The 27,743-nt window shown below is 40.4% G+C and overlaps 1 protein-coding gene across 2 annotated transcripts; it reads right to left on the minus strand.

The window, feature by feature from the left end:
• atxn7 (ataxin 7) lies at nt 1-27,295 on the minus strand. 2 transcript variants are annotated; one of them, XM_006784602.3, is made up of 13 exons: nt 27,147-27,295; nt 24,974-25,076; nt 20,514-20,726; nt 20,233-20,301; nt 11,900-12,004; nt 7,815-8,103; nt 7,063-7,382; nt 6,631-6,713; nt 5,705-5,985; nt 5,365-5,554; nt 5,134-5,255; nt 3,879-5,025; nt 1-3,159 (listed from the first exon to the last, which is right to left on the minus strand). In XM_006784602.3, exons 3-13 carry the CDS (start codon nt 20,716-20,718, stop codon nt 3,142-3,144), a joined length of 2,829 nt encoding a protein of 942 aa, XP_006784665.2. In that variant the 5' UTR covers nt 20,719-20,726; nt 24,974-25,076; nt 27,147-27,295; the 3' UTR covers nt 1-3,141. The 2 variants fall into 2 exon arrangements, with proteins under 2 accessions (XP_006784665.2, XP_035760908.2); XM_035905015.2 differs by lacking the exon at nt 27,147-27,295 and adding an exon at nt 25,618-25,849.
• Between the last annotated feature and the right edge of the window lie 448 nt (nt 27,296-27,743).

Raw genomic sequence — 27,743 nt, forward strand, 5'->3', positions numbered from 1 at the left:
TTTCTTATAAATAGCAGTATAAATTATTTTATTTACAGAAACTTGTTACAAAACAAATATACTATACAATCTTTACTTTAAATATTAATTCTAACCTATGTTTTGTTCATGAATTACATAGCAGCCAATACATAAGTCCAGCTGAAAATGATTCTGATAATGTATACCCCAAAAACAAAAAACAAAAAAAAAAAAAAAATCTATACACGCTTTTACATAGTATGAATGGTGGTTTTATTTTTTTCTTCCCAGACAAGCTGTATTTTCTCTCACTTTCACATTCCAAGTCTACGGTGCTAAGAAAGAAAACATCCTCGTAATGTTTCCTTGTACTGGAAACAAAGTCGAGATGTCAGTAGAGATTGAGGGTAAACAAAACACTTGAGTGAAGTTTTTAAATACAAACCCTAATAACCCGGAGGGGGCTTAGGCCACACACCGATGCTAAGAAAATCTCAATGGAAAACAAAAACAGAAGTGTTTCGCAATGGGCAGCTGACAAGCTCAAGTTCCACTACATTTAGGGTTCAGAGGCAGACTTAAAGCCAAATCCCCTAAATACTTTGAACATTCAAGTAAGGGAAAAACAACCCAACGAATACTGTCTTCAAACAGTTGGGATGAAACAAATTCAGGCACTTTCTTAATTTGATATTTCTTTTAAGAGCTGCTCAACGCGTTCTTTAAAAGCTGTGATTCAAATTACTCGTTTGGCAACAACGACGCAAGCAGTTGGACCGTAAAAATGTTCCTATTCCTTGCAATAATTTCTGCAGTCCCTTCAGCCTATTTTCTTTTTTTTTTTTTGAATAAAAGAACGTGTTTCAATCATGAAATGTGTTTAAGGTTTACAAAGTGTTACGACTGAAGAGTCCACGAGAGATGGTTAGACAGCGGGGGCACAGCTTCGAGCCTGCACGACATCGCAGAATCACAGGCTAATTGGGTCGCAGAGTAACTTATTTTGTTAATTCGTAGGCAACATAAAATGTGTTGTAAAAGCACATGTGATTGAGACCTTGAAAAGTGAATAAAGGTTTCCTGTCATACAGACACATGCTACAGTGACAACACTTCTTTCCCTAAAGGATCCCAGTACACGATTCATGAGATGCTTCAGCTTCCACATATAGGCATATTGCATTATATAGACTTGGCAGTGAACCACTTCAAATAGTCATGTTCTCTGACTTTATCTTTTTTTGTTTTTTGTTTTTTACTAAATAAATAATGAGTTTTCAAAATTGTACCAAAAATTCTGCGTGTACAAAAAAATGCCTGTGCAAAAATACATATTTGAACTATGTACAATTTGTTAACAAAATATGTTTTCTCAAATAGGGATACTTCAATACTTGTTTGATACATAGGCTACAAGGAAAAAAAAAAGCTAACTGAAGATTTAAAAAAAAAAAAAAAAAAAAAGTCTAGGTTTTCCACACTAATTGACATCAGTGGAGGTTCCATAAAACAGGTGTTGCCAAAAGATCTAAGATCTATATCCAGTGAAGCCATCTCCATGAATCTCACACTGTAACGCTCGTCCCCGAGACCTCTTGACCTAAGCTATTTCCCAACGAGTGGGGCAAGTATTGCCTGATTTAAGACTATTTTGACAGCGGAACAAGAGTACAATGCCTCGTCTACTGTGACAAATCTCTTCTGAACATAGTGTTACTGCGAGGCATTCAAACTGTAACGTCCAGAGCTTGGGTAGTGGTTACACACAGGAGGGACAATCATACCCACAGAAGACAGGTGACGTGCAAGTTTGCTCCAGTTAAGACGTACCATACCTGATTCCCTATGTTTAAAAATAAAATAAAATACAATTCACATCTGCCCACGTACAGCTGTGGAATTCACTCAGCGGTATAAGTAACTTGTGGCTATAGTTATACAGCTTGCACAGATTTTCTTCAATCCACAAATGCGCCATCACTGCTTCATAAGCAAGACTGCCCACCTTTTACTTAAAAAAATAAAATAAAATAAAAGTAGTTGGCAAAGCTGATAGCAGCTTTTTGGCTTGCTTTGTGGACAACTAAAGCAGTGCCTGTGGAGAAAGTAGTTATTTAGTGCTGTTCACAGTTGGGGGTAGGTCTACTGTGGCTATCATTTTGCACGCTGAAAAGATTCCGAAAATTAACAGGCTTCTTCGAGACCGAGCTCTCCCTCTCTGACAAAAGATCCAATCGAATGGGCACATCAGGTGTCCTTTTCACATTTAAAAGCACAACCGTCTTCACCAGGTCTACAAAGCCCCTTTGTAGTTCAGTGTAAAAAGATCATAAGAAATCATAGAAAGGTAACACTTGCATAATTATTCCGGGTAATAAAAGAAGTGACCAGATCATCCCTACGGGCTCGTCTCAGGCTACTGCATGTTACCCGAGGTAACTCAACATGTCGCCAGGGAGAATCACACTAACAAGAAGTGAAACAAGGTGATTGTGTGTATTTTTCTTAAGGTTTTTGCAAGTAACAGTTTGCTTCTCCTACTGCTTTGCTTGCAAGGCTTCTGAGATCAGGCGCTGGGGGTGTAATTAAGTTGGAAATTCCAGTAGTCCAGCAGAATTTGACATGAGAAAAAACATTACTCGTACACACACATAAGCACACACACACTCTCACACAGTCTTTTTTTTTTTCTTCTTTTTTTTTTTTTTTAAACAAACACGGAAGAGATCTGCTCGTTGTCTCCCCAGTTGCTCAGTGTCATGACGGCTTGTTGCAGCAGCCCTTAACCTGAACCCAATGACCTTTGAACTACAGGACAAGAGACCGATGGCTGTTGCAATTGTTCCTCCGACCAAACAGGAAGACCTCTCAGAATACTGGGACAACAGTGGCGTGGGGGGGATCCTTGGCTTGCGCATTAGATCCCTGGCGCTCCACGCTATCCCCCATTCAGTTCCCCCTGCCCGCACCTCACACACACATGGCTTTGGGAGAAACGGTAAGGACCACATATACATCATTGGGCAGTCCAAATTATCTCCACCCTGAGGATTGTGGGAAGCTGAGAGTAATGTGGATTTGATTTCAGAAGGCCTCATGCATTCCAGAGCAGTATGCGGACCACTCTGGATTATTTCCCGCCCGCCTGCCAGTTTCATACACTGAAGCCGGACACCACTGTCAGGGACGAGCCTTTGGCTGGAAAAGGAGAGGAGAAAAACATCATCTTAAAATGGCCGTAAAGTCATTAGTCTATAAACTAGTTTTGTAGTTTAATATGAGGCTTTAATTTCTAGCAACAATTATGTCTTTCTTTCTGTATTTTTTATTTTTTATTTTTTTAAATCGGGGGATTCAAATGTCGGGCAAGATCATTGAATGTAATCAGAAATGTCTTATCACCTGATACTTTTGGCATTATATATCAAATACTATGAATACCTCATTTCCTCATCTTTACTCAGTTTATATCAGCCCTTCAGGTTCTTTAATATTTAATTTCATTCATTTTGATAATTCACATGAAAAACAAAAGAAAAAAGTTTTTAAAAAGGATTATGGCTGAATACCACTTGGGCACTTTGCTTGGAGGATGCAGTTTATGTGCATGATAGCTCAGAACTGTAAGGTGTTCATAGTCATACTTTATTCATTTATTTTGAAGTAATACACTACACTTTTATTAGTCTGTGTTCAGAATAAGAAAATTGCCATGACCTAATATATATCTGAAAAATGTGGAACTGTAATCATGGTTTAATGTGGTATCCTTAAAATCTTAATAATATCCATCCTTAGCCTAAGATGACCCACATCCCCAAATTTTAAGTGCAGTGACCTGAGAAAAAAACAAAATCTTTCACAAGATGCAATCAGTGAAAACAAAAACACATCCTGAATGTGTCTCAAAAACCAACCTGATGTAAATGAGAGTTGTTGGGTAGACCCGGTGTCCCTGGTATACTCCGCCCATGCTTCCCATGGATGTTGTTAATGGCTGGTGACTTGGCCACTTTGGGTCTACCTGGTCCTGGCCCCCCACCTCCTACTCCGAGCCCACCTTCCCCACCTCCGCTATTTACGACACTGGAGGCAGAAGCGCTTTTGCGCTTCTTGGCCTCCAGGCGCCCGTCTGAGGAGTGGTGACTAAAGCTGGTGTGGTGGTCAGATGAGGATTGGTGGTGGACAAAAGGTCCCAAGGAAAGGGTTGAGTCACTGCTGTTCATTACCACACTCATACGCTTGATGGACTCTGCGGGGCTGCCCGAGGGAGGACCTCGTGCTGGTGGCCCAGAGGAGCCACCGGCGGAACTGCCAGAGAGCTCGGCCTTGAGGCTAAGGGAGTTTGTTCGCACAGTAGGCCCACAGTTAAGCCCCACACTGTGAACCCCACTATGGGAGGAGGATGACGATGAGGACGAAGGACCTAATGAGCTGTGGTGGTAGGTGCTCCCTGAGCTGCCGACATTTGCACAGTTCTTCTTAAAAGAGGAGGAAGAGAAGTTGGCATTGGAAGAGGAAGATTCAGTGGAGCCATGGGATGAAGAGAGGATAGAACTGTTCTTCCTCTTCTTCCCCGAGCTGAAGCTAGCGCCGCTACTGGTATTGTTGGCTCCAGTGCTTCCTCCACTGGTGGCGTTGGGGATGACGGTTATGGAGGAGCCAGACGAGCTCTCCTTGGGCTTAAAAGATGATGACGATTTGGTAGTGCTGCTGCCAGAGGAACGGGACTTAGGCACCCGGCCTGAGGTTAGGGAAGGAGCTGAAGAAGAAGAGGATGAGGACAAGTGGGCTGAAGGCATCTGCGGCGACGAAGACACTTGTCGGGCTTGTGTGGTGCCATAGGCCGGGTGCTCAGCCCCACCCTGCGGCGAGCTGCGGGCATTTAAGGTGGTCCCATAGGAGAGCACTGACTTGCCCTCGTAGGATTGGCTGTAAGGAGTCTGGGGCAAGGTGGCAGGAGGGCCCAGGAAGCCTGAAGAGGGAGTGCTACAGTGGGAATTTGTGCTTGTCCTATGGGTGGGTGCAACAGAGGAGGAGTTCTCCAAGGCTAAGGGGATTTTCCTAAAGCAAAGAATATCAGAAATGAGCCAATTATTAATTTGACTCATAAATTTAAAAAAAAAAAAAAAAAAAAAAAAGGAAAAAAGGATGAGTCCAAGACTGACTTACTTCCACATTTGGGAGTTGACATGCTTTTCCATCATTGTGGTGATGGTACATCGCACTTTGTCCCATCGCCGGTCAAAGGAATAATAGCCTCTCCCAAACAGTCGACTCCCAAAAGTACAGTACTGGGAATAGAAGGGAAGAACAGATGAGAACTGTAATCTTTAATGGCTTGACCAGTGTAATAAAAAAAAGAAAGTTCCTTGGGGGTAACAGCAGATGAAGTGCACTTACAGCTGCCGGTCGTGGATGATAACCTGAATAGTGACAGTCCAGTTTCTCAGCATTGTCCTCACGCTCCTCATTCTCTCCCTCATCACTGGATGGTCTAGAAAAGCCATCGGGAGTCGTTTGGGGATGGTGTAGCGACTCGTGGACTGCTGCAGAGTCTCCAGAAATACCACCTCCGTGACTGCTGTTTAGTCTAATGGAGAGAAAATGTGCCCGGTCACTTTCACCATATTCATCAAAGCTGAATCAAATTAAAACTGTCTGTTTTACGCCTGTGTGAGCAAAGCTACACACAGGCACAATACAAGCATAGCAAAAAATCAAAGTGTGGCACAGCAATTACCGTGGAAGACCAGGGCTGTGAAATTTGGGCTTTCCAATTGGCAAAGGCTTAGTGGCATCAAGGGCTGGGCCGTTTCCATGAGCCACCTGGTGGGCATCATGGCCAGAGGTGAGGTGGGAAGAGGGGTGTGGGTCCCTGAGAGGGGGGTTTTGCTGGGAATGATTTTGGTGGAGTTCTCGCTCCCTCTCCCGCTCCCTTGTTCTGTTCTTGTGCTCTGCCAGCAATGTGTCAAAGCGCTTCCTCCGCCCTGGCACCGCCCTCCGCTGGCTTAAGGAATGTGTCTGTTGAGACATTATCAAGTCAATAGAATTTTCATTATGGAAAGAGGTGGAGAGAGTTCTCCTTAGAACGGCTCTTAATTTCCTTTTTTTATTGCTGTTTATACTTGGCAGCTCTGGCTCTAACAAATTTTTACAACATCAATCACAACCATCCTTTGAAATGCAAAAAATAACTTAGGTAATATTCTACACATTAAATAGAATAATACGACATAATTGAACTGTATGCCAAAGTGCTCCACTTATATTAAAACGAGTGACGGCATTGTGCTGTTTCATTAAACACAGACATTGTAGTTTCCTATATTTCACAGTAGAGTTCATCATTACAGGCTCCTCAGAGTTACGCTGTGCTCCTCTTTGTGGCAAACCATCTGAGCTGACAGCATGTGTCCTAGAAACACCGGCCCTCAATTGTCAGCCTGTGGCTGCCGTGGGAAACGCTCATCCAGAGGTTTGAAGCTTGCTGCCTCCACAAGTATGTCAAGAACACGTTAGATCATCTTGTGAATCTAGCAAGTGTGCTTTGATCCTCATTGCTGACAACAAGAAAAACTGCTGAGCATTACCAGCCCAATTCTCTTAAAAAAAAATAAATGCATTTATACAGCTCAGTAGCAGCATGCAAAGCAGGGACTTTGTTACCTTGCATGTTAGGGATCTTGTGCAGGGTTTTCGAGATGTCACATCTATAACGCCACAGTGGATATCTGGATTAAACTCACGTTCTGATGGCAGAGCAAAGGGGGAGGAGAAAAACATTTGTTACCTTTATAATTTGGGACAAGTTGTGTTATGCAAAACATTAACATTACATAATCCTTTCCCCTCTAAGGTAATGTATGGGACATTTTGTTTAAGCTGCAGACAACATTCTGAAATGATGTCTGCTAGTTACACTCTTTTATAGGCAATAAAATAGGAACCTTATGGGAGGTTCGTCTAATAGATTAAAAAGCAAGGTTATAAAAAACAAAAACATTTAGGCTAAGCATGTAATGCGGTATGAGACTTTTAAATACTCTGAAAAAATGACAAAATGTAACTAGTCCCCCCTCATTCCACATTCCAGCTGACCTGTGACTTTCTTGTTAACGTGACGTCTGCTACTTCCACTGCTGCTGTCCTGCTTCTTCTCCGAGAGGACAGTGAGGTGGCCCTTGCCATTGGGAATCTGGCCTGGGGCCAGTAATGGAGGCTTTGGTATGGAGGGACAGTTAAGGCCTGCTTTTAGGGCTGATGAGGAGGTCGTGATGGCGGTAGTGTTGGAGCTCACAGTGGTGCTAGAGGAGGATGTAGAGGAGGACGAGGTGGTGGCGGGGGCAGATGGAGCTTGCGCTGGCTTAGCTGGTGTGTCCGACTTCGGATGCATCTTGTCCATCTTGACAGCTGGAAGGCTGGAAGAGAAGATGACAGCAATGAAAAGGGTGGTGACGAGGAAGCTGAGAGTTAGAAACAGTGAGCCAGTGACAAGCGTATGGTAAGAGACAGATGTGGACATATGGATGGCCCTGCGAGGACAATCACTACTAATATGTTCCGCTATATATCAAACACCTTCAAAAGAAGAAAAAGGTCAAAATCAATACTCGCGTATAAATGACTGAATCAGATTTCTACCGAGAAACAAGCAGTAAAGGCAAATAGCTCTGACTGCCACATAAACCATCAATAAGCAGTAGTACCTTATTTTCAAGTACTAGTATTGCTACAAAAACTATTACAAGTAGTCTCCATTTCAAAATTGTTGTTTTTTTTAAATTAGCCTTTAGTATGTCTGCCAGAAATGTGGTTGTAAAAACCCTGCACCTGTGCAAAGTGAAACTTACATCTTTTCTGGCTGGTTCATCCTGAAGGGGGCAAAGGGGGGTCTTCGCTGAATGCCTGGCAGCTTCTCTTTGGCTGGTTTGACAAGTTTGGGATTGGAGGACGACAATGAAGAGGAGGGTAAGCTTGAGCTAGCAGCTGAAGGTCGACCAAGGATGCCTCCGGTAGCCACTGCAGCTACGGACACCGAGCCCACCCCGGGCCCAATCCCACTGCCGCTGCTCCGGTTCCTGGCAGACGCAGGAAACGGCGAGGTGGACACTGGTTTGCTAGCCGAACTGTGTCTTCTCTCTAAAATGATAACAAACAAACCAGAAAGGCATTAAAACATAATAGTTAACACACTAATTATAATCCAACACTACTATAGGACTAAACATAGTTGTGACTCATAAAAAAAAGAGAAATGGAAACATTAAAAATCTCCCTCTAACAGCTGTGAGCATGTTAGCTGAACAGCTAATAAGCAGTATTGGTGATTCATCCGCTGCATCTTGAAATAGAACTGGCCAACAGGTCAAGAGCTTTCTTTCTTGCCTGAGCTTCTTATAACAGCTGCTGTGCAAACTGATGAAAGTCAGTAAGACAGCAGAAAAGGTTAGAGTGATGCTTAGTTGTGGATGGAAAGACAAAAATAGAACTTGGAGGGGGGGGGAAATGCTCATCTGCTTAAATCCAAAACTAGCTGTCTTTAAGCACACTGCTTTCCAAGATGAACAAACTCTGTGTGAACACAAATTGCACCAATTACACATTTACACAAGACAATTACAGATCTACTTTCAAAGAAGGCTCACATCACATCCTATTTTTAGTAACAGCGTACAACAAAAGCTGCTGTCCCAATGTCACCACTACACAAGCACTTCATAGTTTAAGGTTGATTAGCTGCCACTGCATAAACAATTAAAAAGAAAAAGATAGACAAAAACATCATGAAGGATTTTTGTTTTAATTCAGAAATGACTGGAAGCATGAAGCAGAGAGATCTGAATCTTGGCAAAAGCAGCAGCTCTCTAACAGAAATAGTGGGCGCTCTGGGTGACACAGACCGACATACACTCCTGCTGCTCTGATTACATGTAGAGAAAGAGAGACTGACAGACGTGAGCGTGGGTGTCATACGCCCTGCCTCGATCACGCTCAATCCAGGGAGCTCCCTCACCTAAACCAAACTGAGAATTTTCAGCATCAACATCTGACATGGAGAGAATCTCCTGCTGGAAGCTGCATGTGAGCAAAAGCAGCTGCACAAGACAGACAAAGGTGACTAACGAGAATTTCAGAAGAGAGACGGCAAATAAACATTTGACTAAACACTCATAGTCAGCTCTGAGAAGCAGCAACAAAAGACAGGACAGAAAATAACTGTATGCTTAAAAAAAATGAGAGATAAAGGTGCATCAGCACCAGAAGCATTAGTAATTTTCTACCAAGAATCTGTGTCAGCTGGCTACTGTCACCAGTGTTTTTCCTGCATGATTAATAAATAAATAAAAACAGGCACCTCCATGAAAGAGGTTTTGGCCAAAGGAAAACCACCAGGATTATAGTATTTTAACTTTTTTTCAAAGGTTCTTAAATGGTATAAATAAATAAATAAATAAATAAATAAATGTAACATGAAAGATCTTCTGCCAAATATGGTCACCTAGACCCTCTGCCCCAAACTTATCATGCTTATGTGTGCAGTCATCTCTCAACTGTCTTTTGATTTAGTCCCATTTTGTGTGATTATAGCTAACTATATGGTAAAGTTGGGGAGTGGGTTGTGGGACAAAACTCACTGTCATCAGGTAACAAAAAAAGTGGAGTGGCTACAAAGAATACGAATGCTCAAAAAAGGTACCACTCCCATTTGCCTTCAGCTATATTCTTTAAGAACACACACACACACACACGCACACACACCTAACTCTTAAACTTCTGCTTTCTGAAAGAAAAGGGGAAAAAAATTGCTTTTAAGCGTGCCCTCTCCACACCAGGGGTCTCTCCTGCACATCCATTCAACCTACACTCCAGATATTTTCCCCTCCCACTTCTAAGAAGCCAAACAACCCAAAAGCTTTTCTTTCACTGCCTCCCTCCCACTTCCTCTCACTGTCTTGTCCTGTCCCAGTCAACAGCGAACCTCTGCACACAAACTCACAACAAGATATCCAAGTGAGACAGTGGTGCTCTGTCTACAAAACAACAAAAGCCAACAGCAGCACCAATGGTAGTCATAACTGATGTAGGGGAGGAAAAAGGGTAAGGGAAAAAAAAGGACAGACAGACACAAGACATAGGAGGAGCCTTAATATCATGTTTCATATTATCAAACAGCTGGCTCAGTGGCATGGGGGAAACCCAGCCTGCAGAAGTGAAAAAAAGAAAGAAAATCAAGAAGTGTAATGTCTTACTACAAACTCCACAGGCATCATGTTTAAGTAAAGACAAAGTGTAACCTTTTTTTTTTTTTTTTTTTAAAAAAGAAGGTAAAACTAAAACCTTGAGTTAACAAGAAACTCAAATCCACCGTGGTTCCCTTCTTTTACCATTTGAGCTCAAGACACTGAATGCAAAATTCTGTATGTCTCGATCTCTGAGGAGTCTTTGTTAGACAAGTTCATAAACAAATGCATAAAACGCCAGGCAAAGCAGCAGCTTCCCGTTCCGTGGTGAGTGTCACCCCTGCTGGGCTCAGCCTCAGCCGAGAAGCACAGACACCTAAAGGGAGACAGATGGGCTCAAAGAAGCACGCTAATATCATATTGAGACCATCTCAATGGTGCTGAGATCAGTGCCTTTTCCCCACGTTAACGCTGCACGGGGTCCTCCCATAATGACATCACAGAGAGGACATGGGGTAAAACACAGCAAGAGCACTGCTGCTCTGTATGGCCACACATACATGGCTACAGAGTTTCACTTAGATTTAGACTGTGTGGTTACAGCTGATGCAATAAGCTCATTAAGTGAAACTTTGTTTAAAAAATAATTTTGATATTGCATGGTTTAAAAGCTTCTTTTAAAAAAAAAGTAATTCTTTGCATTCAGCGGCTCAAATCGGAAGATTTACTGTGATGGGGAATCTTTGGGTTTAGCTTCACCGCCTGATTTTGAGAACAGAACTTAAAGATGTTGCAAAAGACGAAAAAGAGACTGGTGCATTCATTATGATAAACACACTACAGACAATCTGTTCACACAAAGAATCAGCAGCAGCAAACAGCTGAAAAAACAAATATCAAGAAACATGATGTAAATCTCTGGGTGCTTCTACACCATGGACCAAGCCGAGCACAGTCTGCATTAACAAAGCAACCCCTGTATATGAAGTAAAGCCACATGTTCTGATAATGATTGTTTTACTTTACACTGGTACTGCCATCCAGTGTTTATCTACAGTTCCTTCAAAACCCCCTGACACCTCAAAATAGAGGCTGTATTTCAGACACACCCATATATCTATACTGTTTAACAATGATGGAGAAGCCTCTGAGTGGTGTTCACACAGTTCCAAGGACAGTTTTACCCTAGAAGCCATGTGCTCCTATACCTCCCTCTTGTGGTTGACCTTGATAAGTGTAATTGCTGCTGCACTTCAGAGAACACCAGGCACTTCCAGGTATTTAGTGGCCATTGAAACATCCCCAGTTTAATGTCTTAACAGTACTAGAAATCTTATCTGAGCTGTATCTGTTAAAACAGCCCACTACTGGAAAGACTCGAGAGAGACCTGTCAAATATTAACACAGGAATTTTTAACACACAACCAGTAAATAAATAGGCTACTGAGTGGAGTAGAAAACTGGGTGGGTGGGTACACAGAGAGAAGAAGCACTACTAGGAGTGTGTTAATCAAAGAAACATCACATTACTCTTGGTATGGGGGGGGGGGGGGGGGGGGGGTATGGATATAGAGTCCCCCCCAATTCTTTATCCCCAAACCTTGCTGAGTATCTGCAGTAACAGCCACCTCCTTGTTGTAGTGGATTATTGCTACTACTTGAATCTAGGAAATCTAGCTCTGCACCCCAGCTGCATAAAAAATAACTGAATATATAGATACATCAAGGCGCGTGTGTGCGTGTGTATCACTTACCAAAGTGTGCTTGAAAGGCTTGTGGCTTGACTACCTGACCACAGTGGCTGCACATCACCAGGTAGAAGTCGTCCTGTGCGGGACACTGGCCAAATATGGACATGTCTGTAAATGGGAAGATAGAAGCAGATGGGGCTCAACTCAAGGAGAATAAATAAAAGCGTGACCGATGGCATAGTTGGCAGCAGACTCTGCAAAATACACAATGTTCAATGTGCAACCAAACATCAACTGCTTACTTTGTTTTATATTTAATGTGCATTTGTTGGGGAGTGGGCCGAGGGGTAAATAGACAAACGCAGCAGACCACAAGAAAATGCATTCTTGGCTGAGCCCTAACAGCAATTCTGAATTATTGCCTAACACATACAGTAGGATCCATAAGTGTGTGAACAAGGCCATAATTTTCAGAATTGTCCTTTTCTACTCCATCGCATCAGAAAAGGAAATTTAGCAATCACAGTGTCATAAATGTAGACTCAAGTTAAATTCAAGTGGTACAAAATACTGCCCCACCCATTTAGCAATGGTAGATATTCTTTTACAAAGCTTTACAAAGCTTTTACAAAGTCAATATCTGCTTTTCAGCCAGTCAGTGAGAGAACCTATAAAGTAGCCAGAGTTGAGGTGCTTCTGGAGCTACATACTTTCCATATTGAGGCTGTGTGCAGTGGCTTGTGTTCTACTAATCTGCATTGAAGGCAGTGACCTGAAGAAACTGCTCTGTTTGGCCTTTAAGAGTCAGGGGGTCCTTTGTACCCTCAATGTCCTCCAGTACAGACAGTAGGAGGCAGTATTGGTTTAGTGACTGAGATAATAAAAACCTGTGTAAACCTGCTTTTTCTGCACACAGAAAACTGAAACCGATAAAGACTGAAGCAGGTGTGAACAAAATCTTATCAACATTCATTCCTAAATGACGCCTCGCTGGTCAGAATACTCATGAACAACTACTAAATGCTAATTTAACACTTGAAAACAACTCCAACCTTTTATCTTCTTAATTTAAAATGATTCAACAGGCCACACCTGGCCATGAAACTGCATATCAGTTAACTGTCGAATTTCTTTTGAACCTTTGAAATAGATGAACTATGTAAAGCACTGCTGTAGCAAGAGCCTACACAATATATCACACAGTGCTGCTTTATTAGAAATCCACTGTGGTGGTTTACAGAGGCAAAGTTCGGAAACTGTGCTTTTGTTCAACAGCTTAGACAAAATAAATTTGTAACACAACCCATTATAGGAATTTTTAAAAAATTAACAAGCTCAGGAAAGCAGTTTGGCCAAGTAAAGTCTACACATGCAACCCAGGCGTGATTTGTAAATATAGATCACTTGTGAGCCCTTATTCACCATGGAGAACAAGTACTGGTGATAAGCACCAATCCAAAGGTTGCCTTTCCAAGATATAAACAAACCCAGGACTGGCTTAGAGCGTGCAACATTTCTGACTCAATAATTAGGAGATATCACCAAGGAATCAGGTTTAATAAGGTGGGTGCCATTTCCTTAGTGCTTTCTATGTTGTTATTAAGAAACAAAGAAAGTTTGCCGTTTGGAATGCCACACTCTGAGCTAGGGCTGCTCAATTAATCAAATTTTAATCTCGATTACGATCTGGGCTTTCAACGATCATTAAAAATGACTGAGCCGATTATTAGCCCCTCCCTCGTGCTTTGCTCTCGCGCTGTTCCGTGTGGCAAATCGAGCGCACCTCTCTGCATTTTGAACATGTGTCACAACAATTAAGAGCAGCGGTCTCCAACCTTTTTTGCGCCACGGACCGGTTTATGCCCGACAATATTTTCATGGACCGGCCTTTAAGGTGTCACGGATAAATACAACAAAATAAAACTAGTACCGGTACCAAAAAAAAATAAAATTTATTCATAACACACGTGAAAAGATCAAGGAAAACCGAGTAAACGATAAAAACGTTAACAAAATCACGCTGAAAACCGATAAAACCCCTGAAAACTATACATTTCACACCTGAGCCTCAACTCTCGCGGCCTGGTACCAAACGACTCACGGACCGGTACGAGGCCCGGGGGTTGGGGACCGCTGATTAAGAGGACCCGAGAGAAGCTCGGAAAGCTAAGCAGAAGTTATTTGGAGAGGAGAGTGACTGCCGTTGGTTGAAAAGAGAGGTAAAAAAAACTTCAGTGGTGTGGAAACATTATGGGTTCGCGGAGTCAGACGTGGATCAAGTAGACATAGTGTGTAAACTTTGCTACGTAGCTGCACCACAGAGCAACACTGCAAAGTTCACTAAACATAGATGTTTACATTTTTCATTTATTTTTTATATTGCAAACATTTGCACTGTTATCAGTATTTGCACACTATTTTATATTATTTTTTGACAATCTTTAAAGCCATTATTCAATACATTGTTATTGTTAAATAAATATCGTCAAATAATCGAGATCTCAATTTCAGTGAAAATAATCGTGATTATCATTTTTGCCATAATCGAGCAGCCCTACTCTGAGCTACCAAAGGAAACTACCAGATATTCTGAGAAGGGGCAGTTTTGCAAAAGGTCCAAATGAAATTCTGAATCTTGCCCAGGTTGCAACGCTTGTTTGAGGTTTTCTCTGTCAAACATGGCTTTAATATTTAATTGATTGATTTAATTGGTAAAAGTAATTATGAAATTAACCTATAAAGAATGAATTACTTTTGCAGTTGGGCAGACTAAATGGAGTTATTTATGGTGTTTTTCAAGATGTAAAAGCTGGCTGTCCCAGGTGTACAGAAATGCTTAAAATCCAACTTGACTAAACTAGTCATGTAGGTTACCACCTTGTGAAACCTGATCCCTAAAGTCAGGTCATATTTCCATGAAGATGACAGTATAGGGTTAAAATTAAAATGCTGACGCACACAACATCATGGATCGTGATGCATTTCTTCCTGGATAAAACTGTAAAAACGAGAATTTCCCTATAGTAAATAGGCAAATACAAAGAAAACCATAAAAAGCAAGAATGCAAAGGTGTCTTCAGCTGGAGAACCTCTGCCCAATGACAAACCTCACGCTTTAAAGGCACTCCAAGGCGAATCAGAGGGAAGTGCTGCTTCTCAGCAGAATGTGATCAAAATTTACCCTGGCGGAGAGAACCAGAAACCACCTAATTAAGGAGGCTAATTAAGAGATTGCCTGGGGCGTTATGATGAGATGAGCAGAGGAGAGGATACAAGAGCAGAGAAGTGGAGCCCCTCTCCAATATGTACTCCGCCAGGACCGTCAAGGGTTCTCCAAACATCACTGGCCAAGTCTTGAAGGGATGAGGGCCACTAAGCAAAGACCGTATAAAAGATGTACCTGCAGATTCTCTCTCAAGGAGGTCAGAGGCAATTGTGTGTGGATGAATTGACAAGTCCAATGCTACTTAATGTGTGTCAATTGTCTGAAGCTATTTTGCCAAGTGTCTCCTTCAACAGCAATGGGCTTGCTTTAAAAGTATCTGCTTGCTACAAAGAGGAAGGAAAATATCCTCACTTAATGGACAAAGGCATGTGAATTACGAGTGGTAAAATGTGACATGGAGTATTCACTCGTTGGCAGTTGCAAAAGGACAAGCCATCAAAACAATAGTTAAATGCTAGCGTAGGCAACTTCTATGTTCAACGCATCTACTTTAATTCTATTCTGTCTATACCCAATTTGCTTATCCAAGTAGCAAATTGCAGATATAATGAGAGAGCAAACATATTTGCCAAATCAATAACTTCCTGTGTATTTTTCATTAAAACTGCCTTTCTCTCAAATCTACTGAAACAGGACAGGAACTGCAGCATCCAACCACATTTCCTCACTGGATCAATAGCAAGGTCAAACAAGACTCGTTTCCAAACTGCTGCAGCAGTTCACGTGCAGTATTTTTCATTAGTATTTTCCTAATGGGATGCTCAACTATGAAAGTAGACATGCTATACAGCTTTGCTACTCCACGTTCAGTGCCGTAGCACTAAATGGCCTTTACTGCTAAAACTGTCCGACTTCAAAAGTGGTCTAACGCCACTGTGTCTGCCCTCGTCTGCCCTCGTCTCAACCTCCATTTTCTTCTTTTTCAAACATGAGGTGTTAAAGACAGAGAGAAAGAAAGTCACTCTAGACAAGAAATAAGACAGAACGGTGAATTTAAGCCAAAAGGAAAGAAAAAAAAGCGCAAAACGGGAACAAAGTCGCAGTAAACGAACAGAGAAGCCGTCTGAGGCCTCTGCGAGACAAAGAGGCAGTGAGCAAAGGACATACGCTTGAAGGAGGAGGAAAAGAGAGCCTGAGAGCACGAGGCAGGGGAAGAGAATGAGAGTCCAGTTAATTTCAGCATCCTCATCCGTGGCAGTGATGAACGATCTAGGTGCAATCGTAGCAGCTCTGGCTGCTGCTGAGTAGCACACATGCTGGCTGCATCTGACCTGTGGCTGACAGTGGCACTACATTTCCCAGCTTCCCTGACTGTGACAGCACCACTGTAAAATTTATCAACAGCGTGACAGAATGATGAATTCATCAGTCATCCAGTACCATACATTATTACAATCTGTGTGCGTGCATGTTATTCATCTGCGTGTGGTAGAATGGCAGTAACGCCACAGGAGGAATCTGGTGGTGAGTCATGGCAGAGCGATGTAGTCATCCACTTGTAATACCCCTACCAGACGCACGCGCACACACAGCTTTCTATGAAGACAAACTTCTGCCACGAGCAGCATGTGTTGATGAGCCCCATGACACAAACAACAGTCACTGACAGACGCCGCAACATGATAAAGACATGTTTCATGACAGCCAAATGTCAACTGACCCCGCATCCTTGAATTTCAGATGAGCATTTTGTCTCTGTCCTTTATGCAGAAAAATGTTCTAAATGGTTGACAAATGAAAAGATACAGTGACTTAGTGGTGTCCTACGTCTCGTACCATCAACACCGCTCCATTGCACGTTGGCGCTGATTCTCCAAGTTTCATGAACTCTACACAGGACAGAAATTTTCCGAGACATAATCTATCATTTTGTGTTTTGTTGACAGCGATAGAGAGCAGCATCTAACTATCTCCCGTAAGAGTTTAACTCGGTTTAAGCTGGTAGGTAACCAAGCATACGACTTACTTCATTTTCCTACTCAAACTATTCCCTTATCTGCCCAACGCATGTGAGCATCATAGCATCAAGCACATAGGACACACTGCTGACCACACACACACACAAAAAAGGCAATATTAGATAAGTCCTCTGTGAAGCAGTCTGCAATAAACCCCCTCCTTTATTCAACACATAAGGAGGAAAACCAAATAAAGTTGGATAGGCAATGATGACACAAGTGTGGGACAAACTATTGTGCCAAAAACAAAGAGAGGCTGAACCGCCAATCTCCTCACTCATTCAAAGTGTGACTTCAAAGTGCATTACTACTAAGACAGTGAGGCCTTAGGGCTGTCTCACTGTTAAACTCTCAAACACACAAGGGCTCGCTCAGGTTTTGTGAGCCCTTTATGCTCACACTGCATTTCTGCAAACACTCCCTTAGGGAATTACCCACAGTTCATAGTGTTGTGACGTTAAACTGTGGGTTAAGGGGGAAAGCCTGAAAACATTAAAAAAGTAAATAAACAAAGGAAGGAAAGAGGAAAAAAAACACTAACATGAACCAAATGCTATATGTGTTCATCTATTCGTCACCTGTTCATACTGTGTTCGTTTTTGTTGCTGCTTGTCAAAAGCAAGTGAATTAGTACTTCTTAAAGCCACTGCCGAGAAGATGTTCAATTCACATGAATGGCTCAGCCTTGGCCATGCAGAAAGTAAACAGTGTAACATAAAATGCCCCAAACAACAAATATGTTTTTGAGCCATCAATGTAATATCACATGGTAAGCCCAAACCTGCCGTCCTACTCCTGTATATACCATTTTGAGTGCCCAACCTCTCGCACACAACCACTAAAAAAGGTAACATCATCAATCTGTGAGGGCTCAAACCCTGGGCCTTAAGACGAATTTATACTTCTGTCTTAAATCTTCAATGTCATGATGTAACCTACACCATTTCCTGATGATCACTTCCTGAGAAATGTAACTGCACGTCAAACTGATGCAGCCAACAATTACAGTGATTGGAAGAGTTGACAGTAGTAAACAGGCCAATGTGTTTCTGGGCACTTTTTCACTCCAGTTTTTGAATTTATCAGTGACAGAATAATCATCATCGCCTCAATATAGGAAATCGCAGATTTTAGCAAATTCCTGGATGGAGACTTCTGAAACTATTACTATAGATGTGAGGAAATGTTCAAATAAGTGGAAAAACTTGACAGACAAATATGTTTGACCCAAGGAGGGAAAAAACGTCCGAGCTGTCTTATCTGTCACCATCATGCCTTGTACCGCAAGGCAAATAACAACCCATCACATGCAAGTTCAAATGCTGGCAACAGCAATTGCCACTTTTATAGGTTACGTCGTAGGCGTATGTGACATGACTTCAAAATACTGTCCATCCAATATGTCGATCAATGCTTTAACAACAACGATGAGAATGCGAACTACTAAAATTTAACATTTGTGCCTTCACAATGTGAAGCACTTAGGTCAGAAACCTGTTAAATTATTTTGATGATTAAGCACACCACAGCGAATGATTCATAGCTGGCCGGAGAATTATTGATGGTGTTGACGTCTAAAGGAGCTTCTTGTGGTTTTTGCTTGATTGACACAGTTTTCTCTTGACCAAAATGATCCATGTAAAAACAATTTCAAAACAGAGATTATTATTTTTAGTCCACATTTAGTTCTGAAAAGAAGCTTAAACAAAAGAATGCATTTTAATCTTGTTGGCCTACCTACTGCAGTAACTGCTCCTTAACAGCAAGGTCATACATGACATGCCCTGCTTGTTTCTCCATCAGCAGGAGATAAAATTCCTTTTTAGAAAGTAACTACATCGTGGTGAAACGTATAAAACACAAGAACAAACATGTCCTCTCCATAGGTATACACTTTTAAGTAGACTGCCTAATTAATAACTCAAGACAATGCACATCATTAGCTCGGCATAACGCCTTTCATAGAACAAGCTAAGCTTACAATCACCACAGTGACCAAGTTGATTCATCACTTGATTTACTTGTGCCTCAAATGAACAGGTTAGTCCTCAGCTCATTTCGCCAGCAGACTTATCCTTATTTCAATCTTGAGGTCTGGCGTGTTATATTTCAGCTTGGAAACTTAAGCATCACATTAGTCTTAAGTAAACAAAATGCAATTTTTCTTTTATAACGATTTACCTTTGTGATGAAATTCATTCTAAATCAAGGCCTGCCAGCAGGCCCAATCAGCTAAAGCTAATCGAGGTGTTTCCAAAAATAAAACTGCAGTACAAACTGCTTTGAAACACCTCTCTCTAGCTCAGAAGCCAGGCAATGTGTGTGTTGTACATTGAGTTTTAGCTGCTGTTTAAGATGATGCCCTCTGACATGATTTTACAATTGTCCTTCAAGAGTTTATTAGTTAAACCTACTATGTTTTAACCCTGGAATAACCACACCTACTAGCAGAACAACAGTCATATCAAGATTTTAATCAGTGTAGCCTGATTGATTGTTTTTATCCTTTTCAGGGTTTTATATGTTTCATACATGAATAGCTCATACATACTGGTTGGTGGTTTAAAAGGCCAATAAATAATAAATAAATATTTTTAAGTATTTTTCTAAATAAACAGTAAAACTATTACCATTGGTTAACATCATATGTTGGTTGTTAAACTGAAGTAAGCAAAAACATAACTTAACATTTTAACTTAAATATATTGTACAAATAGTCCAACTTGCTCTTTTAACAGCAGTAGTTTAACATTATTATGCTGGCTTTTGCTTTGAAAAATCAGAGCTATGCCTACGAAGTAACTTTTTAACTTCTTTATACTTTGCATTTCTCTTAGCAACAAACATCAATGTTGTCTTAAGGTAAGGGGAGAGATGTGAAACATGGTGGAAGTTTTGCAAAATGGGAGAAATATGGATGCGAAACAAAGTCCTTTAACCACACCATCCTATGAAATACGCATTATCACTTTAGTCAGCAAGTCCAAGTTGCTAATCGTTAAGTTATTTTAGGTTCATGTGCAAATGTCACCACATGAATTACCGACACGTCTGACTGATTATATCCGGGTGCGCTTGTTTTACTATAAGTTTTGCAGAACGACGCGAGTAAAGTGTTTGAATCCATGTTAGCGTGAGTGAATGTATGTATGCGTGTTAACCCCCATAACCAAAATACACCTTTGGCCCTAGAGGGAAAAAAAACCACTCACCTTCTCTGCACAAACGCATGGCTTCTCGATTTTTCCCGAAGTCTTTAAAACTTTCCTCCGATTCAGCACCTAAAAAATGAGGCGATCCGAAACACACAAATGAATAGTTGCACTTGCTTCCCTGCCCGTGCTGTTGCTACCAGTAGCGTTTCTTCATATTCAACCGAAAACTGCATGCACTCGGCCAAAAAAAAAAAAAAAAAAAAAAAAAAAGACAGGACTGGCAACTGTCGCGCTCTACCTCGCTTCCTCGCAAACATACGGCGCGCTGGGGAACTCACCGTCGTTGCCGTGGAGTTTGGCGGCGTCGACCCAGCTGCTCCAAGGCTGTCCCAGCATTATTTCTGGACTAGGCAACGATCTCCGCTCTGCAACAGTCGCCATTGCTGTGGAGCCTTCTCCCCGCTGGATCTGCTGCTGCTTCAGCTGCTGCCTGGCCGCTCGGCGCTGCTCCCCCCTGACGTCATCCTCGGCCCTTTCCGACATTCTTTCCGCTACAATGTAACAACACGAGAGTCAGCGCTGGTAGAGCTCGGGATAGGAGGACTTTTATACTGATTGACATGGGCATACGCGTGTTGTTTTCAGCAAACCCGCCTCTCAAAAAAAAAAAAAAATCGCCCTGTGTGGTAACTTGACGTTACAAGTACAAAGCTTACACAACATACTGTTTAACGTCGAATAAATAGGCCGGCTGGCGATTCAGCTGAAGGTTGCTGGTTTCCTTGGCTGTGGCTCACTCGCTAGCTATCATTTAGAAATTTAAATTACATTTAATAATTGTAAACTATACTTAAGAATAACGATGCTATCAAATACAGTGCTTTGAGGCAAATTTGTGATTGGTTATAAATGAACAACAACAGTAATAATACCAATTTAATGCACAAGTTATTAGTTAATAAAGATCGCTTTTGAGATTTGACTCCATATAAACAGTTGTAAGATATACTAAATACTTTTTTAGTAATTGTGGGTGTGACATTAGAAGATGACTGACCATAACATATTTATAATTTATTATTGATTCTTTGTTTTCTTCCCATACTAAGAAAATGTGAGCTTTAACATCTGAAATATGTGAGCCATAAAGCTGATATCAATATATAGACTTTCTACTGGTGACTTATGAGTGAAATACTATATTATAATGGCTTTATGTTTAGAATGTATGCATTAGCTTCCCAATATTTTGAAAAATATGAGAGAAATACATTTAGAGATATTGACTTTGTATAAAAGGATTACGGTCAGTTACATTAGATTCCATTTAAAATAAAGACAGGGTCATGTTACTATTAAACACGTGTCTAAGATGTATTAATGCAAGACTTCAGAGATTTTTTGAATGACATGCACAAACCTTTTAATTTCTAAGCATTTCAGATTTACAAAGTCTGTTATAATCTACCAAGTTTACTTTCACTTTCAAAATGAAACATTTCTCATTCTACCCAGACAGCATGTGCTCGCCTAAGTAAAGCTGAACAAGGAGAGAAAAAAAAGAAACAAAACTAGAACTGGGATCCTTTTACATTCTTGCCAGAAACAAAACCTAGAAAAGTACAGATGTCTTATAAAGACGGTGTAACACACTGACTGAAATTACTTAGAAATGGCACATCTCATCTGTTGTGGCGTTTAATCTTTAATATTAATCATGCAGTGTTGGACGCTGTGTACCCATTTTACCCCTCTACCTGAAATTCTTACTCCAATTTGGCAAGTACTCCAAAAAGCCTTGGCCCTCTCAAGTACAGAGTTTAGTGTAGGAATGCACTGATATTATCAGATGAACATCAGTATCAACTGGTGTCAGTCTTCCTGACTGCTATCACCTACCAAATGCTGATTGAGTTCTGCTGCGTCAAATAAATCAGGTGATCACACTGTGTGATGAAGAGCTTAAATAGTTCAAGTACATTTAAAACTTCTCTTTGCTTTTAGCACAAAATGGTAATAAATAAAAGAAAAGACAAAATGAGCAAACAAAGGAAGGAAAAAAACAGTATTAGTAAATTGTGATCTCAAAAATCTGTTTGAAAGTACAATTTTACCATCATGTATTTAAATGCAAATTAAAAACATCATCCTGAATATGCTGGCTGTGTGTGTGCTCAAACACTGTGATGAAGAGCATTTTTAAACACTGAAACTACAATAATGTCAATTTAACAACCTTGATGCCAGTTGGTTTAATGTTTTAACTGGATATAGTTATTTGACATGCCCTCAGATTTTTCATTTCTTCAAAACATCTGTTGCCTTTATTGCCATAGCATCATATCTGTAAGGTCAAAGCAAAATGATCGCAATAGTGTAGTTTCAGGAACTGTGCCCAGCATAGCTGTGACATTCTTGTGGGAGGAACCAGTTAACAATTAGTGCACTGATCATAACAAGAGCATTTCAAGAGGAGGAGGACTGTGTGATTACCGTCATCCTTTCACGTACCCTCACTCATTAATTTTAGAGAACTATGCTTCACTGGAGAGGAAATAATTTGCATATGTAACTTATTAGCACCATATGTTAGTAGCTGAGTAAAAGCAATAACATCACAAAGGTAGTGACAACATGCCTCTGACACACAGAAGAACGTCAAGCTTACTATACCTGAAAGAGGTCATAACGGCTGCATCTTTCCTGTGGCTTGGAGGAAGAGATTCCCCTTTCTATACACTCCAGTATATGGTGATTGATATTTTGGTAGAGAGCCAACTCTTCAACTGGAGCCTAGTCCAGCCCAGCTGGTCTTCCCTAGTTTTATGTTCTTTAGGATTTTTTTTTCCTGTCCCTTTCAGTTTTACACCATGATTCACAGCAGACATTTCTACTCTACTTGGCTACATTACCTTATGCTTTACTTTGCTCTGTAAGCACATTTAAAAACCAAAAACAATCTCAGTTTGACCCCCTCCTCATGTTCTTGCCGTTTTTATGAAATCACCTTTAAGTAAATACTCTTAGTTAATTCCAGATTGCCCTCTCACAGAAAATTTTGCTCTAGTAAGGTGAAAAATTGAACACTCCCACTGGTCCTCAAGTCGCATCAAGCTTTTGAGTTTATCTTTGTTTTCAGAATCAATACCCATGTCCAGACTGTAAGACTGTATATAAAGATGGAACAAGCAATCATGATGTCATCATTGTTTTTAGAGACAGAAACTCCCATAGGTGAATGAAAGGGTAAAGTGATAAGTTATCAGCTAAAGCTAGCTGGACTCAGTATTATTTCAGAATACTTCCAGGAAATCTGAGATAATATTTATGACATTGTAAAAAAAATACTGAATACTTTTTTCTTTTTAATTACTGCCGTTTGCACGCAGTGCCATTATTATTATTATTATTTTAAACGAAACGAAGAGTACTTTCCACCCTTTTTTAATGAGTTACTGTCACTGATGACAGACTGCCTAATTGAAGTGCTAATATGTTGAAACAAGGTGCCAGCAACAGTAGCACTCTAGTCCAAATGTAAACCAAAGCTAGCCAAAAGAAAATTTAAATCATAAAAGAACTGCTTAATACCTTAATTTAACAATAACTCAATTAACTTAACCTTGTAAAGCATCAAGAGCCTGACCAATATTGTCACCAAGAGACCTTGTACCAGCTACAACATAGCTACATCAGTAATCCTCATCCACTGTTTGCTTTTCCTGACATATAGATTTTAACTACCTGGACTAAAATCACCATCAGAGACTGATATACAGCTCTCACTCTCAGATAGGCCTGGCCTTTCTTTGTTATTGTGCATGCTGGAGGATGCAAATGCATGGTGTTGCTATATTGCTGATGTTTTGACACTTTTTTTTTTGGTCATACGAAGATTTCTACTGGTATTACGAGGAACAGCCCTGCTGTACAGATGGAGCACACAGACAAAGATATCTGCTTATTACTACTAAGTAAAAGACTAATAAAACACTAGAATTTCACTCACCAAAACTGAACCACAAACATCTAGATTAGGCTGTACCACACACCTGACAAATCAAAGTGACCATGCATTATGAAAGAGGCTTACCTGTCTATGAGGCATAAATTGTTTATTTGTACCAGGCTATAAAGATGTCTTAGCGTCATTTACTTGGACATTTTAACATAACAGCCTGTAAAGATTGACTTGTCTAGCACATCCATGTTGGATTCATTTTCTAGCCCAAAATTTGCCACTTGGTCAAACACAGCAGAAGCGTGTAATCATCTCAGATGATTTAATCCAGTGAGTCTAATCAAAATCTATTGTGAGTTCAAAGAACAGAACAAAGCAGATTAGCGGGCGCTGCATCAGCCAACATTTTAAGCAACATACCGAGAACAGATGCTGTAATAACGAAGACCTCTGTAACATTAAGTAGTCCAACACAGAAGTCTTGAAATTACACAATTTCTGTAATTTCCTTGATACTTACTGAGGGGCAGCTGCACTGTTGGTCTTTTTTTAAATTCAAACAATTCATACGCATATAGTAAAAAGAAAAACCTAATCTTAAAGCCCAGTACAACAAGTAGTATAAAGCATATCCTCAGATGCAACTCACTGATGCTGTAGTCTCATTAAGCAACACTTCCTTGATACTGAATACTTTACAATAGAAACTGTATTCGGTGTTGGGCCGTTGTGATGGAAGTACTACATGACTAGGTATGATTATTCTGCAGCTATGAGGAAACAAAAAACCCACCACATGTCAATACAGTTTTGAAATGAACAGCAGCAAGATCTTACCTTGGCAAAACAAGAAACAAGGAATTTATCTTTAAACTCAATCAGATGATCCACATCAGTTTGGGTGGATTCCTGGCTGGCACACACACACTGGATAGGAAATCTGGAGACATACACAGACATGCATTGAGGGAAGATGTAACTATACCACACCTTTTCCTTTCTATAGTTAGTAGGTGGAATTTTTGAATTATGTGTAACACAAAAAAACACTGCCCCCTTAGTGATCAACTTAGTCAACATAAAGCAACACATACATCTACAGGAATCCATTTTAAAGACATGTAGACATTTTTATATTTTTTGTCGTCTTCACACATTTAAGGCATATTGCTGTTTATTCAGTGGTGTACTGTACCATATGGATTCCACCAACTTTACATCTGTTAATCGAATGTTGCTTTGCTTGTTTTGATGCAACCCTTTAAAACTTACAACCTAACTAAGTCAGAACTAAACCACACTTCTTAACTTTAAGTTATCTAATGTCAAAAATTTGTTATAATGAGCATGAAATCAAAATAAATTCACTGCAGGCGACCTGAATTCCAGGATTTACTGGTGCTACAGGTTAAAAAAAAAAGTGTATTGCTAATATACACAACAACTTTTAGCAAAAGCAGAAAGAAAAATAAGAATCTTACTGCTGCAAAAGTAGCAGTCCGAAACTATTTTCACACATCAAGTCTGGAAAATGTTCAGAGAGTCAGGTCGGGAGACTGTCCAGTGTTTTCTCTTCTCACATCTAGCTCACAGCAGAAGATTATTAATTGTTAATAGTTAGTGTGGTTTAGGTGAACAAGCTGCCTGGCTGGAAGGTTGAGGACACAGGACACAGTCACTCAGTGTAAATTCACCACAGTACTATCTGCGCTATTCTCACATTCGACAACACGTAATACATATAGACTATCTATCTATATGTATAGACATCTAGAAGTCAATACTTTCCTGTTAACTTTCAATAAGTTAGAGTGGGAAACAATTACAGAGTATTATGTAAACGCTGGCATATGGGTGTCTGTGGAACATGCTATTTAACCTTTCGACAGCAACAAAAATTCTGACTTGTGACAATGCAGAAGGGAAAAGTTTCAGCAGAACTAAAATATTAGTATTATATTTGATTCTGTATGCATGTGCTGTCAAACAATACTAACAGACAATTCTCACATCTTTGTCATAAATGCCAACACTGATAAAGTGGCAAAGAGCTAGTGCCACCATTATAGCCGTTGGCCTCTACGGTGTCACAGTATTAATACGGGCTTATAACATGTTTATCATTATATCAGAAAAATTGCCTCGAATACACTAATATATCATCTGAACATCAGTAACACTGACTTCTGACCAGCATGTAAGATTATGTTTACGGTGCCAGCAGCCGATGTCATCTGTTGTGTTATCTGCTTAATTTATTTATTCTTTTTTGTTGTTTTATCTTTCTCAATTGGGTGGCTAAATAACAAAAGCTACATAAAAACATGAGAAATAAAATGAGATTCAGACAGAAAAGATATGATCCAATTATCACAATGATTGGAATGGGGAACTGGTTATGCTGGATTTCCACCTTTATATAGATTCACTGAAAAGGCCTATACCGGTTAAGAACAATGTTAATAACATTCTTACGGAATATAAACATACGAGTACCCGTAGCTTAGCCTTAGTTCGGTTGTGGTTTTGACTTTATGAAATGAGTATGTTAAAGGCCATGAGTGGAAGAACACAGCATTATGTCACTTCTTTAGAAAAACTGTTGTTGTCATTGGCAGACAGGTGCAACTCTGACACACAGATAAGAGAGAACACAGGAACCAGAATTCGTATTGGCTAGAATTGCTGCCACTTCTACTCGACACTAATTACACTATCGTAGTTATTATTTTTTTGAATAAAAAAGACAACATTAACCTTCACCGGAAATACGGTATTTGAAAACAGACCAAATGTCTATAAGCCGTTGTGTCATGACATTAAGCTCAATCTAGTGTGGGTCTGTGACTGGTACAAACGTTACTAAACAGCACTGATGGCTAACGTTAGCCTGCTAGATGGCTAACGTTAGCCAGCCATGACTAGCGCCAGCGAGGAAGCTGACAGCAGCCTGACAGCCCAGCAGAAGTCATTAGCCGCGGTCACATATCGACAACAACTTCACTCTTACCAAGGCTCTGGATCCTGTAGACGTAAGTCTGACACCTGGCTGATATATATCAACTGGATGCACAGGGTGAAGGAGACAGAAGACGGTGGAAAAGAGCGAGTTTAGTGCTCAGCCTCTGTGGAGGTCTTCACCTGGTGCTTCCATGTCTGTTTACCAGACTGCATTCTGGGACAGAGAAAAACGTCACCGCGCCACGACGCAAGCGCGAACTGACCAATGACTGCATGGCACCGCCGAACTTCTCCACCAGGAGATTTTATTTATTTATTTATTTAAATTTATTTATTTATTATTTTATTTTATTCCCCTGTGAAATGCAGTATTTACAATTGCATGAAGCCTGGGAGATATGTGATAGGGAGAAACATGACAATTAACATCTGCAATTTAAAAAATATAAAAAAATAAAAAAAAAATACTACAACATGTTCACCAAACATATGTTTAATTCGATTTAGACGATTTAAATTGATTATCTAAAACAGAGATAACTATTATATGGGAATGAAAGAATCCTGAACTAAAACCTATGACAGAAGCAATGGTGGTGGAGTGTGTGTGTGTGTGTGTGTGTGTGTGTGAGAGAGAGTTAAAACT

The sequence above is a fragment of the Neolamprologus brichardi genome, chromosome 5 (assembly GCF_056152115.1).
Source record: "Neolamprologus brichardi isolate AB-2024 chromosome 5, ASM5615211v1, whole genome shotgun sequence".
Taxonomy (NCBI): Eukaryota; Metazoa; Chordata; class Actinopteri; order Cichliformes; family Cichlidae; genus Neolamprologus; species Neolamprologus brichardi.

What these genes read in the sequence shown, in the direction of transcription:
- atxn7 (XM_006784602.3), bottom strand. Translation starts at nt 20,718, where the DNA reads ATGTCGGAAAGGGCCGAGGATGACGTCAGGGGGGAGCAGCGCCGAGCG. An exon ending in CAAACTCCACGGCAACGACG is followed by an intron (nt 20,302 to 20,513) that starts GTGAGTTCCCCA and finishes CTCATTTTTTAG; the next exon opens with GTGCTGAATCGGAGGAAAGT. An exon ending in GTCAACTCCCAAATGTGGAA is followed by an intron (nt 5,026 to 5,133) that starts GTAAGTCAGTCT and finishes TCTTTGCTTTAG; the next exon opens with GAAAATCCCCTTAGCCTTGG.